At 43.5% G+C, this 20,541-nt stretch overlaps 2 protein-coding genes across 2 annotated transcripts; both read right to left on the minus strand.

The window, feature by feature from the left end:
- Positions 1 to 6,737: 6,737 nt before the first annotated feature.
- Positions 6,738 to 14,441, minus strand: cd164 (CD164 molecule, sialomucin). Its single transcript, XM_018730386.2, has 6 exons — positions 14,224 to 14,441; positions 13,053 to 13,127; positions 9,998 to 10,087; positions 9,752 to 9,796; positions 9,368 to 9,445; positions 6,738 to 8,942 (listed from the first exon to the last, which is right to left on the minus strand). The coding sequence occupies exons 1-6, from the start codon at positions 14,291 to 14,293 to the stop codon at positions 8,776 to 8,778; spliced, it is 525 nt and encodes a 174-aa protein (XP_018585902.2). The 5' UTR covers positions 14,294 to 14,441; the 3' UTR covers positions 6,738 to 8,775.
- A 626-nt stretch (positions 14,442 to 15,067) lies between these two features.
- Positions 15,068 to 20,541, minus strand: ppil6 (peptidylprolyl isomerase (cyclophilin)-like 6). Its single transcript, XM_018730420.2, has 11 exons — positions 20,439 to 20,541; positions 20,244 to 20,350; positions 19,971 to 20,106; positions 19,771 to 19,883; positions 19,277 to 19,372; positions 18,868 to 19,056; positions 18,583 to 18,645; positions 18,338 to 18,485; positions 17,305 to 17,364; positions 16,513 to 16,648; positions 15,068 to 16,288 (listed from the first exon to the last, which is right to left on the minus strand). Exons 2-11 carry the CDS (start codon positions 20,343 to 20,345, stop codon positions 16,177 to 16,179), a joined length of 1,155 nt encoding a protein of 384 aa, XP_018585936.1. The 5' UTR covers positions 20,346 to 20,350; positions 20,439 to 20,541; the 3' UTR covers positions 15,068 to 16,176.

Consider the following 20,541-nt stretch of genomic DNA (forward strand, 5'->3'; position numbering starts at 1 on the left):
TACGCAGCTGGATTTATCAAGTTTTTTTTTTTTTTTTTTTTAAATAAAAGCATTTAAAGCAGTCATTCTTTTACATTGCATAATTGGACAGTATGTTCAGCAAGGCAATGGGAAACTGTTAGAAAACTAAGGAGTACACTGAGTATGTCAGCTTGTTTGGCTGCTCTCATGGTTTAAAAAAAAAAAAACTACTGGCCCCTCATCGAGAGAAACTACCACCAGTAGGGGGCACTGTTCAGTCCATATTGTCAATGACGACTGGGCTGCTGGCAGTTATTTATATTCATTAATTCAGATGACAATTTAATGAGGAAGTACAAGATGCTTTTAGCTGATCATGCTTCAATAGGATGAAAACATCACAAGGGTCGTGTTTTGTGGTGGTTGCGTGGGATGCGGTGAAATGAACACAAACTACTTTCCTTATCAAAGAGTGATAGAAACTCACTGGGTCATAGTAGCTGAAGCAGATATCGTGAAGGTCTTTACTTGTACTGTTTTATAAACCAAAATGCTCTCTGCATTCAGATCACTTGTCCTTGGAAGAAGCCTGAAACATCTCTCATAGACTCCCGGAGACAGCCTCAGGCATTGTGGCCCAGCAGAGGGATGAGGGAAAGCCACGCAGTTCCAGTGAAGCTGCCAGTTAAATCCTGTGGATAAGAGGCTTTCCTCTGAAAAAATGCTGTATCATCGGTAAAGAGGCGAGCCTGTGCGGCGTTTCATTCGGAAAAGCATGGCTCTCTCTCTCTGTTCGTGAGGCAACACGCACTAATGCTCTTAAGAATAGCAAAACCGCTTCTGGCTCGTTCAGATTCCACATTCTGCACTCACACTGAGCCCTGCACAAGGATGATGCAGCACACTAGCTGGGAACACACACACACACACACGTTTAACCCTCCATACTTTCCCCCATTTTCAGCACTATTTATTTGTGGCCTCATCCAGTCTAATCCTCTGCTTCTCACTTCTAGCTCCACTGTGCTCCTCTTTCCCTCACAGCTACTGAATCCATCCCGGAATTCCAGAAGGCTCTCAAACCCCTCTCTTTCAGGGCCACTTCTCTCCTGACAGCTACCCCACTTATACAGGTAGCTAGCTACTTGAGGGGTGTAAATCAGCAGAGTGGTATCAGACACAGCTATGCTTTGATGATTCCTTGGCTGTGGCTAAAGCTCATCTGTTGTGGAATTCACCTTTTTAGCCCTGAGTTTGACATCACCTCAGATAAAAGTTTGCATAATAAATGTAAATTCCTATCTATCTCCTTTCACTGTACCATGTTCCAGCTCCATGGCAGACTGTTCCAGCTAACATGACCACCCAGCAGGAGCTTACTTTACACACAGGGTACCGCAGTTCTGTGTGAGGGACTGAGCAGCTATAAGGTTCAAGTCATTTCTAACCTGGGAGGGTCCTTGTTTTTGGAGGTCAGGCTGTAGTTTTGTTTCCCACCCCACCCCACCCCACATCCGCTTTTCCACTTCTTGGTTCTCCTGCAGAGATGGGTTGTGCAAATTAAAAATTCTTTTTGACCCAGTCCAACCCAAGAGACGTGGTGCCTGTGAAGTCCTGCTGTAAGCAGATGTCTGTTTCCCTGTGAAAAACCCTTTTCTCTTTGAGTCAAAGGTCCTCTCAGGAGGATCAGTCCAAACCCTTCAGGGGGTCCCTCAGGTGTCTCCCTGCTGGTGCAGCCTGGTTCCGCAAAGCAAAGGGTGGATGGAATAAGAAGGGAACCTTCACAGAGCAAACACACAGGTCCAAAGCAAACACTTCAGGGATAAAAATATCCTGCGTACAAGGCCTACTGGAGACTGGAAAATTGCACATCTGCCATCGGGCCGCAAAGACGCACATCTGAATCAATGTTGACACACTGCTCCTTTCAGTTCTACCACAAAGGTAAATTCCCCTGATCTACTCTGGGGTTTTACAGCCAGCGCCTACAGCAACAGTGCAGTTGTGTTTCGGTTTTGATCTGCATCAAGGGCGCAGAACTCTGGTTTTGGAGACGGTTAAAGATCCGCAGGTTCTAGAACATACCATCTGGCACCTGGTTTGCACCTGTGATACCAACTCAACAAAAACATAAAGGAAGGGCAGGGTGTTCAGTGTTTTTTTAATTTAAACTTTACATTGCACTCGGGCCTGTTATGAACAAAGGCAACTGCTTATGACAAAGATTTAAAAAAATTTGCCTATTCAATTTCTAGTTCAGTTTTTTTTTTTTTTTTTATATATTTGGCTCTTCTCACCAAGGTGACACTGCTGAAAAGAGTTTCAGGAAAATGTACAATAGCAGTTATAATTAACCATTAGAATAAGGCAGCTGAGGAAAGGAAAACAAAAAGCTCCCACTAAGAAGAGGAGGAGAAAAAGAATAAACCTCTAGAGTCCAAGTACCAGGGGACTGCCCACCCCACCTGGGCTTCCTAATGTGGTGACAGGGGATCTCTGTGTGAAAATGTGTAAAACAAAAGACCAGTATATTTGCCAGGCACAGCTATAGCCCACAGCAGACAAGGTCAGTATCCAGACCCGTGGTTACTGATCCCGTTAGTAGAGGTATGCGGTTATTGGCTCCCAAACACAGAACCCTGTAAGAGTCAGGCCGACACTCAAAATTAGTACATTAAATAAAGACCGCAGACTGTGGGTCTAACAACTGCTCATTTCACATGTAGAAATACAAGTCCAACAGAAGGTCCTTGTCAGCAGAAAATGTCACATCATATAAATACCTTTCCATTCAGCACTATTAACCAGTGAGTGAATTCTTGACAAACGCACCTGCTTTGATAGCCATCCAGTCAGTTTACAGGTAGGAATAACCACACATTTAACCCATTTGATATGGTGTATAGTAACTAAACACAAGAGCACTTTTTTCACCGGATTGATTCCATGCTGAAGGTCAGAAAACTTATCGCCGCGTGTCCGGACAAGACAGGACGTGTCGTTACCAGCAGGCGACAGCAGCTTTCTCGAGAGACCGGTTTCTCAGGGGCGGGGTTTGGCAACAAGGAGCCACAAAGACAGGAGGGCATGTGATCGGAGCAGCAGGTAGAGCCTACATCATACACGCCTTCAGCAAACAGCCGGCGCCGGTGGCCATCTGGGATCCGCTGACCTGGCCTGTCGAGGCAACGCAGCCGACTGAGCCGCTCGACTTTGGTCTCTAGAGCTGACCTGCAGAATCCGAAAGGCTTTCGTAAGAGAAGTCTCGATAACGGCGGCAAAATTTGGATTCCCCCTCCCCCCCCACCTTCTGTCTTATGCTTATAGCCGTGTAGTTACATCACATTTTTTCCTGTTAGTGCCCTCAAGTCATTTGTTCCCATATACCTGACATTCCCCACAAATAGCAGGTTAATAGAATTTGCCGTCCGTTTGCTTTCTTTCCATTTAGCGACAAAGGATTTCCCTGTCGAAGTCCTGTGCATAACCATCTTTCTTCGGTGACTAAAAGCAGCAGCTCTTAGAGGAGCTGAAAAAGCAGTTTTAAGACTGACCTGCACTTATTCAGAGTAATATCCAGTTTACGAATAGAAAAAAATGCAATGAGTTAGAGCACCGCTGAATCACCATGAGGCGAGCACTGCTCAGTGAGCTGGCAGGTTGGATCTCTCCGGCCTGGAAGGCCTGCGCTGGAAACACTGGTACTTGTGGAGCGCTCCACCTCTCATCTAATTACAGATCTCAGCTTCTGCGGAGCAGGCTTGTTCCTCCGTGCTAGTGGCGGTAGTCTGTTTTAGTAACCGATGTTTTTTGAGACCGTCATTCTGGGACCTTGGAGTCAAGTCAATCGTATTACAATTTTTTTTTTCTTTAAAAAAAAAAAAAAAAAAAAAAAAAAAAAAAAGACCACAAGGGGGATGGATACCCAAAGCTGAGAGCTCCGTGGGGCAGAAAAGGGAAAGTAGAAGCCGCAGAAAGAGAAGTGAAGACAGCTATGAAAACCAGAAGGGCGACAAGGCTACGCAGCTTTGCTCACGGTCTGGCATTTTGGGACGTCGACACGGGCCATGGGGAATCTGAATCCAGAGCTTTGTTTCTCAGGCCAATTGGATTACAGAGGCTGCTGAGGAAAAAAATTGAGTTATTCTGCTCAGAGCTGGCGTCGTCTGTTCCATGACGCACACAAAGACTGACTGTTTGGCGTGTGGTTTGACATGAGCCGCAAGGTTGCGTGGCCTCGCTGGTTCTGGAGAACGGCACACCAGAGGCTTGACTGCCTTCATCCCAGGCACGGCTTTGCAGGGCTCGACGGTCCAGGGTCAAGCCCATGGAACTTCCCCTCCTCTTTCAGTCCCAAGCCAAGTCCAAATCTCAGTTGATGGAGAAGTGGGGGTTGGGATAGTTGCAGATGATCTGAAAACAGGAACAGTTCCTTTTCCCTTCTACTAAATCCTAGGTTTGCACTCCTAATGAAATTTGCTCATCCTAAAAGAAAGCAGAAAAAAACTACAAAAAAAAAGTCATCACAGGTCACTTTCTGCTATGTACAATACTTTGCCCCATTGCCTAAAAAGTGACAAATCCTTCAGCATCAGCAAGGCTGACATCCTGCCACCCAGCAAAAGCGCGGTTCAGGAAGAGGGTTGACAGCACTCAGTGTAGAGGTCACAATAACACTCCTCACTCGAGGCATTTCCTACTCAGGGTTCAAAAAGAGGGCTCTGGGCAGAATTAGCAAAATCTCCTCTGACACAGAGTTAGTTACCATCAGCATGAGAACGCGAGCGTCCCACCCATCCCATCGTACATCTAGAATCGCGCAAAAGGTTCCTCATGGCTCCCTGCCTGAACCATTGAAAATCTGCATTAAATTCTGGATGGAGAACACATGACATAAGAGAAGCTCCTGTATGCCCATCACCGAGTCAGGGGGCAGCAGAACAATGGCAACAACCTGGCTGATTAAAAGGTATCAGGTTAAGGGTGTTAGGTAATAAAGAGATTGCGGGGGGAGGGAGTTAATGGGTCCATTAAGTAAATGTCACAGAAGGCTCATCCTTGCATGTCAGCTGTCCTATATTAGCAAGGAATTTTACAAAGTGCAGCACAGAGAAACATTGCTTCCTGCTTAATATCCTGTGTGGAGTGAGATAAAGATGACTGTCTTCCCTTACCCCCCTTTGAGATGTCAGACAGATAAATAGCCCCAGGAACACATCATTCTGCCCTCATTTCAACCTGTAGCGCAGTCAGATTCAGATTAAGGACCTAGAAGTCCCCTCCAGCCCAAGGGTTTCATTTTCAAAGAGGCATCATCACCATCATGCTCTGCAAGGGGTTTTTGTCACAAACAAAACCCTCAAGGCAGTGAAACCAATAGCATGCAACTCATTACCTAGTAAAAGATTTATCTTTATACTACTACACTTAATGTTTCACCACAAATACTTCTGTGCATTTCCTATGGAAATTTCATCATTCACTTGGTTATCACTGTACTCCACTTTTCTAGGTTACAACTGACCTCTTCGGCAAAAGGTTGGCCTGACAAACAGGATGTGCGTTGGATGCATGAGCGCAGCACATTACATGTCAGCATACCCACAGGCTGTCATCATTGAAGCAACTGCATTTTAAGCACTTTGGTAAAATGGTACAACATTAAAAGTTACAGGATGAGGAATAAGCTCCAACAGTGAAAAGTTACCTTGCCACCTAAATGCTGTAGTAATTTCTCAGTTACGAAAAGGGTTATGCACAGGAGAAAAAGGAAAAAAAAAAAACTAGGACAAATGATTGTGGAACAGTATTCAAACCTTTATTATTGGTTTTAACATTTTCATTCTTTAAATCGCAAAACTAGAAAAGGGCCAACACTCATTAAAAGGTACACTTAAAACAAAAGCAGAGAACATTAAGGCAGGCTTAGGGGCTACATACGCAACAGTGTGTATTCTGAGCAGGGGTGGTATGGCAGAAACCACAGGAAAGGTACATTTCAAAATTTCACCGCAGTACGGAGAAAAGGTCAATGACCTACTGAAATGAGTGGAAATGTGACTGCTCCCATTCATGCTGTGAAGTCCCAGGGCACACAAATTGAGGCACATGTGACACTGCAAATAAACCGTTTACAATATGGTAATAAATGTTCATTATTTGGAGGGGGGGCACAAAAGTGAAAACTTACTACTGAAAAAAGCTTCAAACTAATTAAGGCACTTCTGAACCAATATCAAGGGTGTTAAAATGTGTACTTACATTTTACTAATTTGTCCTGAAGGTACGAAAATGAAAACATGGCACATTGTTTAGAGGTGCTGCAGAAATAAATGCAATTTGACAATCTGAAAAGGGTATCGGATGCCTGTCCTTACTGTAGTTATACTGCACCCAAAAAACCCTCTGGCCATCACTCAATCTTCCACAAAACTCAAATGGCTACACATACCAAACAACATTTTAAGACCTAACATGGCAAGTCCTCAACAGGAGTCAACACAAGCTGTGTCGAGGTACAGTATTCATGACCATCAATGACAGTCAACCAGTTTTTGGTGTACAGTTGTCATCCATCTCTAATTTCAAAGTGTCTTTGCATCCTTTCATCAGTTTAAGAAGTACTATAGGCAAGTTATTTTTTTTCAGCTTCAACTTGAAGATGGACTCTTTGGATGTAGCATAGTGCTGCTATAAACATTTTTTTGGCAGATTTTAAAATGCTTCTCCTTAGCAAACAAAACAATTGACCAAAATACACTATGCACTCTTGTACATTAGTGTTCATTTACTTCCATCTAACCAAAAGGTATCACTTTGGCAACTTAAAGCGACAATTTACAGTTAAGCAACAAGCACTGGTGAAGTTTTGGCAACAGTGTAAACGAAGCCAACACTGCAGAAACAGATTAGTTTTATGCTCCACCTACCATGCTTGGCCAAGACCTCTCATTATACAGCAGTCCTTCATTTTAGGTCAATGTGGTTTGCCGAAATGCGTAAAGCCCATACATACACCTAAAAACATACAATTCAAAGAGGCTAAAAATAAAGCACAAACAAAATATCTGCCGATTGTCTCAACATCGCAAGCAATGAGCCAACTACTGACAAAGATCTCAAATAGCATTCACTAGTCTTGCCTAAGTTTAAATCAAGAACGCCAAGGGGTTTCCAAGCTGGAACCAGAGACAATCCTTCACCACTAGCAACATGCTAACCAAGATATGAAACAAACTATTGGAGGAGGAGGAAAAAAAAAAAAAAAAAATCCCAACCATCACACTTGGCATTTCCCTACATAAGTTACAAGAGCCATCATAAAAATCAAAGAAAATCTTCACAAGCCTTTAAACCCTCAAAATTGAAAATACATTCACGTCTTCAGTGACAAAGGAACAAAAATTCAAGTCAAGGCAACTTTCAAAGAGACGGAAGGCAACTAAAATCAGACATGAGTTCTTAGGGGTTTTTTAAGCCGACAATATATTTATAGTCTAAATGAAGATGTGTGGTCAATTTGACCAACACAGGCGAACCATTTAATGGAAAAGGAGGTGCAGGATGACGTGGGCAAAACAATATCTACAACACAGAACCTTCATCTCAATCCACTCCATCTCAGAAAGATCACTGAACATGCACCAAGACAACATCATAAATCAAGGGAAAACATCTTAGTCCATAAAGAAAGGGGGGGGGGGGGGGGGGGCAGACCCAAGAAAAAAGGCCAACCTTCTGCAAAGCTAAAGTTACTATAATTAACATCATTGCTCTTAACATCACACAGTCCTGCTGGGGATCTACACTATTTGCCAACATCAGCACAGCGATACAGCTCCTTCCAGAGTTGGCATTCAATCACAAAGCCTGGGGGTTGGCAATGAAGGCACAGAACCTTACTGATATATTTCTATTCATCCCACCTTCCCTCGCCTGACTAACACCATCGTAAGGCACTTTCCTCTAGTCATCACCCCATCCTCAAGAAGTCATGTGCATCATAATTTTTCTTGGATGCAGCTCGACTAAAAGTCCAACTGAGTGTTAAGCCCCATCCCCTCCTCTCTAAAGCAGACCAAGTAGGTGACAGAAGTTTTGTTTTGTTTACATGGACATGGCTACAGCTGATCAGCTCAAGGACACTAATCAGTTGACCAGAAAACAAGGAGGCTCTATGAATTTGTTGCTTGGAGCACCCCTGGCCCCCGAAACCCCCCTGACCCTCGACCTTCAGCCAACCAACAATTTTGCTGGGAGAATTGTCCTATGCCTCTACCAACACCCCCAACTGCAGCTTAGCCATTCCATTCGGGCTTGTCTTGGAGGATCACACTCTGCCTCACTGACTCTGCAGAGAGACCTTAAAAGCAGAGCTGCATCTTTCAGACTATGTACAAGACTTTGAACTTCAAACAGTGTTTCAGACAAAATAAGGCAAGAGACCACAAAGCTTCCCTCTAAAGCGATGGTATTCAAGCAATTCTCCCTCCGAGTGGGATTTATTTATTTTTAAGGTGCCAATTGAAAGGCTGACAAGCAGCAGACAGGCTACAGGTCTGTGATAATGTTTAAATACAAGCCATTTTGGGACGAGGGGAACTGGGAGCTGAAGAGCCCATTAGCCTGAATACCAGCAGCCTAGAGGCAGCGTGCTCCCTCCCCAACCCAGGCAGAGGCTCCACTTAGCTATGACCAGTGAGTGACAACATCGTTTGAGAACACTGGATTTGAGGCGGTGGTACTGGTCACCAGGCCAGGTGGGCAGGTTGGAACAGGTGTCTGAGGTCAGGGGAGCGGGAGAGGACAGTTCCTTTAGAGAGTGTGGTAATTGCGGTCCTTGGACTTGCAGAACTTGTACAGGAAGAAGACAACTGCCTGCAGTCCCAGCACAAGTACAATGCCCCCAATGAAGCTGGCTGCATCAAACGTCGACTTCTTCTGGGGGGGCGGAGAGGGCGTTGCTGTAGTTATGGTGGTTTCTGTGAAATAAGGGTGCAGATGGTCACCGGGGCAGGGTCAGTGACCTCTTACCTCATGTACAATGCATTTCCTAATCTATAATGATTTCTACATCCATTTCCTGCATATTACAAATTCAGACAATCTCCAGCTCCAGGGTTTTTTGTGAGAAAGTGACAGCAGCTGGCACAGTGGTTAGAAGCACCACCTGGCATTTAAATGAGAACGGAACCCCATCTCCTATTGAGAGACCCAGGTCCTTAGTCTTGAACTGATACAGTAAAGAACACCCTGCTGTATAACTGAGAAAATCACAGCACGTACCTTAGTATACAAACAGTTTTGGAAAAACATCAAACAAATGAATAAATAACTAAGAGGGCTATGACATTAAAACTATGCATTACTATTTAAATATCGTGTTGAACAGGACACTTGGACTCACTGGAAGCAGCAGTGGTGGTTGTTGTTGTGTTGTTCAGAGATTGAGTAACTGCAGTAGTGCTTGAGGTGTTCATGGACCCTGAAATTTAAAGCCAAATGTTAGAGAAAAAAATTTCACAAGTAGCTCCACTTCTCAATCCAATAACTTTGATACCCCAGAATGTTACATTCCCTGATGCATGCCGCTCGCAGGTAAAACGGCAAAGGATCCGAAATTTTTTGTATAGTTTGGTTCCTTAACCAGCACACTCCTTTTGTAAGGCTTACTGCTCCTTACTGGAAAGATATCAGATAGTTCAAGCGGAGTAATGGGTATACTGAGCATCTTTATGGGAACTGCTTTCTTGTGATTTCAAGGTCAGGGGAAGATCCCACATGAGGTTACCTGTGACAGCAGTTGTAGTTGAGATCATGGGGGTAGGGGTAACTCCTGCAAACGAAAGATCAGAATGAGAAGGTGAGCAGAATCACCACAGCCTGCTGCTACTGCCATCTCAACACCCATACCCTGTGGCCCTCAGGGACAAGGATAGTATACCCAAACCTGTTCTCTTCAGAGGGTCATTTAGGCAAATTTTAATCACTTAAGATCAAAACAGAGACATGGAATTAAGTGAGAAAACATTCTTGCCTGTACATGTGTCGTTGTGCTGTATGCAGCTGGAGAAAGTGGAATTCAGTGAGCTCTCATTCCCACAGAAGCTTGGGATGTCGTTTGTACCTGAAGAAAAAGGATGCAACCTTGATGAAAATTATATAAATTTTTTACCCTTACTCTTGCTACAAAGCAGCTTCACCTTTCACAGCAATAACTATTTTAAGAGACATCCCCAAACAACATTTTCCAGATACAGTTTTTGTGAAACCGGTACAGAATACACAGGGGGAGGATGCCCCCCAGGGGAGACATGGTTCAACCCCACAGCAATACCAGACACCTATGATGTATCAAAAGACATGACTAACGCCACCTTCCTCCATACCAAACACTAATTCTACCAGTTCCCTGATACTTCGTATTAAGAAAGAAAGAAAGAAAAAAAAAAAAAAAAAAAGTTTCAGAATCACAAAGCTCTGCTGTTATTTCGGATGTGATCAGAGTAAAAGTACAACTAACGGACGAAGACACACGGCATACAGGCAAAGGAAACTGTATGATAGAGGGTGGAAAAAATATAAAAACTGAAAGGTCAAAATGGTTACTGAACACAGAATATAGTAGTAACATGCAACCACAGCAAGGAAAAGGAATGCAACAGGCAGTGGAAGGAAAGAGGTGTGAGCCAGGGGTCAGTGCAGAGGGTCATATGACTGTGCTGCCAATGGACAATTTTTCCTCCCCCTCCCCCCCAAGTGCCCTCTATTCAGTAATAGGAGAGCTTCTCTTCTAAACTCATCTGCAGAGCAATGTTCAGCATTCACATTTGTGTACAACCTGCTTAAAAGCAATTTATCATAAAGAAACTTTAAAATGCAGAAGTCCCTGACTAAGCCATAAACCAAATGCAAACCAGTACACATGCATGATTGCACACACTTTAAATAGCCCATCAGCTGACATCTGTAGAAAACACAGCAGTAATAAGCAGGTGAAAAATGGGATAGCACTTCAGCTATCAAGAACTCTTGTGTGTCAAGGTCTTGCTCTGGACAAGAACAGCAGTAATGTCAATAAGAAGTGTAGCAGCTCACTGGTCCTACTCCCCGCCAGTTCTTCGCCCTCCAGACCATGTCACGCACCCAGCGTTGTAGCTGCACCCCAAGCTTTCCTGTTGGACAGGACATGGCTTCACCGAAGGCATGGACACAGTGCTCTCTGTACTACCCAAGGAATGACAATGCACAACACTCAAAACATCTCAGGGCTCAGCTCCCACCTCCAGCACCCTAGCGGGAAACTTGTTTCTCTGCCCACCTGATGAGGTGGTGTAGACTGGGTGTTTCCACAGAACATCACCTCAGTCACACATTCAACAGCAAACTGCCAATCTGGGCCAGCAGCAGGGGGGGGTCCTAAAATCCAAGAACACTTTTCAGTGGGTGTGCGCGCGCACGCAAACTGCATTATGTTGATGCCACCTCGACAAAAAATTAAAATGCATTAATCTGCCAAGAGTAATATTTGCAAGATCACTAGTCTGAGAAATTTAGCCAATTAACACCAGTGAATGCACTGACAGCAAAGACTATCCAGCAACAACAAATCACTGTAACCCCTCCACTGGGGATTGCTGGATTTTTACAGCATTTATTATATATTCCCTCAGCTGCCACGTAAACATCTAAAGTGGACTTGACTCCCAACATTCAAGTACAAATGATCCATCCCTGTGAAGTAAACGTGTTGGTCTAAGTGCCCCCGACTCACCAAGAATAGCCCGGATTCTTTACGTCTGAGTTACGCAAACACGCAGCACAAGCAGAACACTGACTAAACAAAACTAACGCAAACAGTCTTATACCATCTTATCATTATGACCATGTTTACTAAAGAATCACTCATTAACCTTGTCAAATGAACTGCCTGTATAAAAATTTACCCTTCAAAAAAGATCAACAAAATTGGGTTGGGGTAAAATCGTGAACAGAAGCTAATAACATTTTAAGATGTTGGCGGCTCGATGCATCAGGAAACCCTAACAAACAATAGCTGCAGAGGTAAATTCTCCAACAAAAAACCCAACATATCCAGGAGAGTTCAGGATACACTGCCTGTCTACTGTACTGCACAGAGGGAAAACACTGCAGATGTGTTGTTACACAACACAGGCCTTCTGTAGTTCAGCAGGAAGAGCTGAACAGGAGAAAAATCCACTGAAGCCGAGGCACAATTTTCCAACGATACAATTAATAGCCAAAATTTAACTCCAACACAGGTTACCGTGCAAAGTTATACATATGCTAAAAGGATGTATTTTTGCTCAGATTAGTGAAGTTTCACACAAGAAATACTGCAAGAAGAAATAACTTGTTGGTTAGAATTAGGAACAGCTGGAGATCTTGAGCAAAAACCCTCTGATCCTGTGACTAAGACATTTTACCCAAACGCTGCTGTTTGCGGTAAGTTGTAGCTCCTGCTCTGGAACGCAGATATACAGACTTACCATGTGGATTTGAAGTACATCAGAACAGCCTGTATCTCAGCAACAGCTCTGAGATTCACTTCAAATCCTTTCCAAAAGTTACCAACTCTGATCAAGTGACCCATAATTCAAGATATGTGGAAAGTCTATTGAAAACTGAGGTGTGCTACCGCACAAAATGCTTTTCTTACAGCTGTTTGCATTTCACAGAACAGTTATTCTGAAAACCATCTGGACAGCAGAGAGAATAGAGCCATCACTAAAATCTAAAGAAATGAACAGTTTTGAAAAAAAAGCAATACAGTGTTGATAAATGCCTCCCTTTAGTTTAATTGAAAACTTGGGACTGACATTGAGAGCTTCAAGTTTTGTGTTTTTTTTTTTTTTTTTTTTTTTTTTAAAATGGACCTCAAACAAGGTTCCCATACTATATGGAACAACAAGTGATTCAGCACATTGCGCAAGCACCCCACCCTCCCACCTCATACTGAATTACAGAGAGCTGAGGAGCAGCACCGATACAAGGAAACCACATCCTGTCCCCCCCAAAGTCCTTAGCAAGGAACATGCTTATGGATTCTGGACACGGCAGTATACGCTCACCTGGACAGTCAAACCAAGAACACCCAGCAGTACTGTTCAGACAGCTGGTGCAGTTGGTGTTCAGGCTGCAGTCATCTGGAAGACAGAATTCATTCACACACACAATGATACACAGCCCTCGAAGGATTTCAGTGTTTATACCTGATCTGGAATTTTTTTTTTTTTTTTTTTTTTAAACAAAGTTTAACACAATCAACATGAATCACGTTTTGTTAGAACGTCAGAAAATGCAATCAATACTAGAATTTTTTTTTTTGTGTGTGAAACTTCCAGAAACATACAAAAAAAAAAAAATTCTGTCCCTATAACAATAGTAGTTATCAACTTAAGATGCTGACACTACTGCAAAATGACCCCTGTAACTAATACTTCTTTTTTATATTTTTTGGAAAAATGAAAAGTGGGGGGATAACGAATCCAGAAACCACGTGACGGTTCTGGAAGATTTACATGACCGGCGCAGTCAGCCGAACGGACTTCTCACGATCTGCCCAATCAGATGCGATAAAGCAGGTGCACGCGGCTTCCCGCCACCTTTTCGGGGGGGAAGGGACTGCGCACGGAAAGAAGCGGGGGATGAGGGTGGGCGACCTTCTCCAGGATTTCCAATAGAAAGGGGACTAGGGGAAAAAAAAACGCAGCGGCGTGACGTCACCATCAGCCGCTTGTGTCACGACCCACGAACTGCGTCATTACGTACCAGTCTATGTCACCGACTTCAATAAAACTGCTCGAGTCAGTCAGGTTGGGACGAAATTAAACCTCGGACGTAGGGATCAAAGTAGCTGAGAGTAAAAAGACCGAGACGCCAGAGTAAGTCTAGAGAAAGAAAGCTTACCGTGCAGAAGGCCAGCCGGCTAACTAACCAATCATGAATCAACTACCCTCGAGCTGCTTTTCCTGTCAGACCGCCAACGTCTGCGTTCGACACCACTCAAACTAGCAAAACTAGTTCCGAATCACTCACTGACTACTAAACTCTGTTCTGAAAAAGTAACTTATGATTGGATAATTAGTTTTTAAGTAAGTGTGTGAGTTAATAGCAGCAACTAACCGTACGAAATCCCCGCAGATGGAAGGACGGACAGCGAACCGGCAGAGCTAAGCTAACTTAACACGCCAACTAACCCAAGCAAGCTAAGGTAGCTAACAGCTAACCACTCCAACTTACCCGCCGCTCCTACCGTCGTGCTCCCCAGCACAACCAGAGCCACCGTCGTAAACAGGAGCCGCCAGTACATTTTCTAGCTTTGAATATTTTACGAAAACGCCAAACACAGGAAAGTGCGCAAGACAACCGAACGTTCGAGCCGAGTGCCGAAGACGTGTGATGCAGACTCTCTGCAGTCCTCTTGCGGCTACACTTCCTGCTGAACCCCGGTCATGTGGCACTTTGTACCCGCTCCAGGGAGTGGGCAGCGAGAGCCCGCCCACCTGATGACGTCTCATCTTATTAACATACAATTACCATACGCCATCCTGTTACTTTATTACTATAGTTCACTTTGGTTCGCAAATGAGAATTATAAAAGTAATTGAGAAGTGACATCGTCTTGAATTCATTTCCCCGCATATAGATTTTTTTTTTCAGCATTGCTGAAGTTACTGACTTCTAACTCTTGAGTGATATTTTGATTCATAACTCGACTTAAACACGTCTTCAGCAACGCACAAAACATCTAAGCACATTAAACAAGTTCAAACAAAAAGTTTGAGATTAGGTATAGTTTTGGCTGGAAAGTGAAGCAGTGTGTCATTCTGAATCTACAGAGCTTCCTGAGGACATCCATCCACATGGGGATTAGAGGTACCAGAGCAGGATGTTTGTCTTTCAGCTTTAATAAATTCGCATTTCAGTAAAATGCGATATCATAAAATCATAAAAACAACATACTCCATTTGTTTGTTTCAAATTGATTTGAAGCATACACAAACTTTTCCAGAATCAATAAAGACCTGTACATTTTATCTTCATATAAAAATGAACTGATAGTTTTTGATTGATACTTGCGGACACTTGCACAAGAAAATTCTCATTATAAAGATGCTCCAAACCTTAGAAAGATTCACGTACATTAAAGCATATAAGCAAGAAAGCATTAATTTTTCAGGAATTAACAAAATTGCAACTATGATTCTTAGATATTTGAATGCACTCAAACCACAGCATTCCTGTACTTAGTGTGCACATTGTGTTCTACTGTGTTGTTAATGTTACCCTGCCAACAAGGATGCAACAAGCTGCGATACCAACAATGCTCAATTTAAAAAAAAAAACAAAAAAAAACAAAAAACAAAAAACTGAGTGGACATACCAGTGACTCCCTCCATTAAATTATTTTGCAGCCCAAACAACAGAAGGCCTTGGTTACTTTATTCCAGAGTTCAGCACCTGGGCTCTGCATTGGGGTAGGGGCTTGAATGTAGTTCAATCTATGGACTTGGCATGTTCTCCCCCTCTGGAGGAGGAACCCAGAAGCTCTGAGGCACCAGTGCTACCCGCTGGTCCACCGTACACAAATGCTGGGGGGCAATTAAACTTGACTCAGTATTTGGATGACGCATCCTCACCTTGCTACACCTATTCATTTGTATGATATTTCACTTTTTCCTGGCACAAGTAACCAAATTCACAGCATAACCTTTAGGACAAATGGTAATTTGTATGTTCTATGAACATTTTTCAAAGTTCTTAGTTATGTTGATTTTTGTGTCGATTATGAATAGCTAAAGTTTAGTGATTACAAAAATACCACTAGCTTTTCTAGAGTGTTACTTCTGTCTAGGTACTTTACAGCTGTTGGAAAAGTACCAGAACATTCTAGAAAGCATCAGGTCCAAGAAGGTACTGGAATATTGGGTGTTTGGAGCCTGGTGCCAAAATTTACTAATTTCAAGAATGTGGAATATTGTCCCCAAAACTGACATATGGTACAAACTAACACCAAAAGGATGTTTAATCTAACAAAACTGAATGGAAAAGGCAAAAGAAAAAAAAAAAACGTTACATTGTGTTGTTTACATAAAGATAAAAAGACAAGAATTCTATATTTTATCTACATGTAGTCAGGATAATCAGTTCAGTTTAATAATTAGTTGGTATATATTGAGTGCATTTCCGGAGCTAAGGTAGAAAAAGGCCGCAGTCCACAATTTTACAGGGCTGCGTGGGTCTCTCGTTGGAGGTGGAAAGTGATTCCATCTTCTTCAAAACCTCAGAGCCGTCGATCGCTCGTCTGCAAGAGCAGGGACACACAATGCTCTCAGGAAAGCACAGTTTGCAGTCACTTGACAATTTGTTTAAAGACAAAAAGCTTGTTGCCACAGAGGCATTTTAGACCCGGCATAGAAACATACAAATTATAGTTGGAACAGGAAGCAGCGCGGAAATAAGATGGTACAAAACAACACGGTCGCATCGGTACAGCAGGAGCCAGTTTGTGAGAAATTTTGAACGCACCCAAAAGCCACGTAGCTCCTGTCCATCCACGGCGTGGGCTGCAGAGTGATGTAGAACTGGGAGCCATTGCTGTGGGGTCCCGCATTGGCCATTCCCAAGATGCCCCTCTTATTGTGGGACACAGCGAAGCTCTCATCTACAAGAACAAGGCACATGGGGAAACCATACAAAATTAGGTTTGAAGTGTGTAACTGTGGGGGCAGCAGAGTGGTCTAGGTCTGAATCCAGATATGGGATCCACTCCAGCACAGTGTGTGGGGAGTTTACACGTTCTCCCCACGGTCACGTGACTTTCCTCCGAACGCTCTGGTTTCCTCCCACAGTCCAAAAACATGTGATTCAGGTGAGTTGGTAACTCTAAATTGCTCCTAGTGTGTGTTTGTGTAGGGGGTGCGGTGGCGCAGTGGGTTGGACTGCAGTCCTGCTCTCCGGTGGGTCTGGGGTTCAAGTCCCGCTTGGGGTGCCTTGCGGCGGACTGGCGTCCCGTCCTGGGTGTGTCCCCTTCCCCCTCTGGCCTTACGCCCTGTGTTGCCGGGTGGGCTCTGGTTCCCCGTGACCCCGTAAGGGACAAGCGGTTCTGAAAATGTGTGTGTTTGTGTAACTGAAAGAGTGTTTCATTCCCCTGCTGTGGACTGGCATCCCAGAAATATATAAAGCTGAATGAAGAGTGAGAAGGATGGGAGAATTTGAAAACAATGTACATATACATTAATAGCTTTAACTTTTTTCACTTTCCAGATAATGAGTGTGTGGTAAAATATGAGGACATAGGAGGAACATACAGCACTTCACCTTCAAATGTGGGGCCATAAATGGACTCGCCACCGTTTCCTCTGCTTTCTGGAGAAATATCTGGAAGACGGGATTTCCCCAAAATATACTGTATTAATAATATCAATACAAGACTGGAAACTGAAAGATGATACATGGAGTCCCAATTTTAACACGCAGCTTTTACAAGAAACGCACCGAGCATTTTTCCATCAGTCCAACAGCTGAGAAGAATGACTAAATCATTTGAGGAACTGGACATTTACCTGGAGCAGTTCAGACGAAGCAGCCCTTGCTTGAGGGTCTAGCAGAAGTCCACTAGGATTCAAATGTGGAATTACCTCAAGCCCTTAATGACTATATTGCCTGTAAGAAAGTGGGCTTGATGTCTATAATTTCCACGTCCAAAATAGCCTAAATTCAGAAAGCGAGTGTAGTCAGAGCAGCTGCAGTCCTAATCGAATGGACTGCCTCCAAAGTCTGGTCCTAAATTATTGTGTTCATAAATCCAGCAACTTTTACCACTAAGTCACAATCAATCAAAGCATAATAATAGACTTCCCATTTTGTTTATGGGTTAGGTTCTGTAAAAGTCTCAGATATAGCCATAATAAATAACTTTATTATTATTATCATTCTTAACGTTGAGCTACAGTGAAACTATTTTAAATAATTCAGGATGACAATACTTTTGTCTCCATGAACTCCTGTTCGGGACCAATTCATCCTAAATGTGTCCAATGTTCGTCATCTTGTTATCAGACACTGACAGTCGGGGACACCAGATGTACGGAACATTGCGGAAGTGAGTTTCAATAAGATGGTCCTCCTCACGCTCCTGCTCTGCGTGGGTGCTCTTTACTGCCGTCACCTTGGTGGGAAAACACTGGTGGTTTCCTCTCCAACAAGCCGAGATTTTAGGCAACAAAAAGCACACGAAATGAAATAAAAAATGGGAAAGCTTTGACAACATGTAACTCTAACCCTAAATGTGTAAACTCACCGTCTGCAGTACAAGGAGCAGGTTATGTGCACGGTTACATCGGCTGCTCACCTCCACCTTGGATCCAGCCATTTGGAACGACTCGGTGGAATAAAGAGCCCTTGTAAGATAACAGGGTATTACTCTGGGACAACCCTCTCTCTCCAGTGCAGAGCGACTCGAAGTTCTTGCATGTCTTCGGGCAAAGGTCTGAAAAGAGCTACAGGCAAACCGGCTGATTTTAGGTTATAAGGTGCTCGTGAAGATGTGCTCATTCTCCAGGCCAAGCTTGCATTGCTCCTTTCTCTCCGTCTCACCTCGAAGAGTAACCGTCCGGCCGGTTCCCCGCCAATTTCAACGTCCATGTACACAAAAGTGTGCTGCAAGAGACAGCCGCCTTTCAGCGAGAGAATCCCTAAAACCATGTCCTTAGATGGCTCTTAGTCAGGCATATTAACTTCTTATAGCTTAGCGTGGTAAACCCTTAAAGAACCATGCCAGTTTAGTGTCACTGTCTGGGGAAACTGTAATGAATAGCACTATCTGGTGGTGCTTTTCTAACCACAGGATGGGACTGAACAGGAGTGAAAATGATGACTTGCCCCCGTGTTGAGCAGGTGTCTGCGGTAGAACTCTTGGGCGAGGGTCTGGCATTGCTCCTGTGGCCTGGACAAGGTGAAACCACACTGCTTCTCGGCCCAGATTGTGAGATCTCTCTCGTCACCGAGAAGCCGGTCGTTATTGAAACACATGACGGAACCTTTGAATTCCCACACTTCACCTTTCAGCTCCTTGTGGATAAGATCATTTTCAGCCAGTCTCGTTTAGATGTGATGACAAACGACTTCATTAGTCCAAAAATGAATATACCGGTTCTTGATACCAAGTCAGGATATATATCATTTTTCAAATGGATTTAAGAGAGAGCAGTTAGAAACGCACATGACAAAACATGAAAAAGTGTCATTTTTAGAACCTGTTTGAAACATGAAGATGCTGTATGTTACCAACCTGTTTCTTATTATTTAGATACACCAGCCAGTCAAACTCAAGCAGCGGGCGGATTATTGGGTCCCCGAAGGATGAAGGAAACTTCTCTTTCAGCTCCTGATGAAAATAAGCAGTTTCCTAAATTATTAATTGTTTAGAGAATTTGCTCCATTAAAACCACTCACTATTTCCGTTGGAGCAACTGAGGGTAGGTACTTTGGTCAAGGGTCTGACAGCAGTTGGGGGGGACTTGAACCCCAACTATAGGGTTTCAATTCCGTGCCTCTAAGAATCACATCACCTACAAACTTCCTGCCTTGTTCAGTGGAAGGGGGTTTTTACATAAATAATAATACTGGTCAGGATCAGTAACCAAAGTTTATGGTTTTACCTGAAAAAAGGTTTGAGCTATCAGTTAGCATTACAGTTCAAGATGTACATTCATCTCTCATGAAGGATATTAAAACTCCAGCACAATAATCTATCTTTTTTAGTTTGGTATGTTGGTAAGGCACCTCAGCTGTGCAAGCGGCCACCTGGAACGTGTGCTCTTTCGCAAGGCCGACCACCTCCAGCTGGCCTCCCGCCTCCATGACTGAGCAGACTCTGCGTTCGGGAGTTTGGCCTCCTTTTCAGACAAACACAAGCTGATCACTGCAGACCAACATCAGGTTCGAGCGCACGATGCTTTTCGGCCCGTCCGACGCAGCCTTACCTCCCTCTGAATTATCACTCAGACAGAACAGCACATCCGGCATGACGTCAAGATCCTCCATTGCTGCCAGCTGATTCTTGTTCCCCAGGTAGTTATCCAGCATGTTGATGTGGTCTTCAGTATCAGCGGATGCAATCTGGGAAAAAGCAATGCTACAAATAAAATCACTGGAACAACATGTTCATCTTCAATGACTTGCTACAGCGATGTTCCCGGAAGATTTCCCAGGGTTCTTTTACATTTCGAAACACACAGGCTATGAGTTCAACTCACGGGTTGGGAGAGGAGGTCTTTGTCAACATCGTCTTCCATGAGACTATCAAGAGCATCCAATGTGGAGTCTCCTTCATCTAGTGACTCACTAAGTAAGCTCATGTTTTCTGCACACCAGATTGATTTAGAATGAAAATACTGCTTTATAATAATAATAATAATAATAATACTTTATAAAGTAAAAAGTCGACTTACAGACTGATCCAGAACCTTTAAAACCTACTGGTGTGACTCTCTGAATGCTGTGGTTCATATATTATTGTTATAAGCACTTGTTAAAACGTCACACTTGAGTCTT

This window comes from Scleropages formosus, chromosome 1 (genome assembly GCF_900964775.1).
Source record: "Scleropages formosus chromosome 1, fSclFor1.1, whole genome shotgun sequence".
Taxonomy (NCBI): Eukaryota; Metazoa; Chordata; class Actinopteri; order Osteoglossiformes; family Osteoglossidae; genus Scleropages; species Scleropages formosus.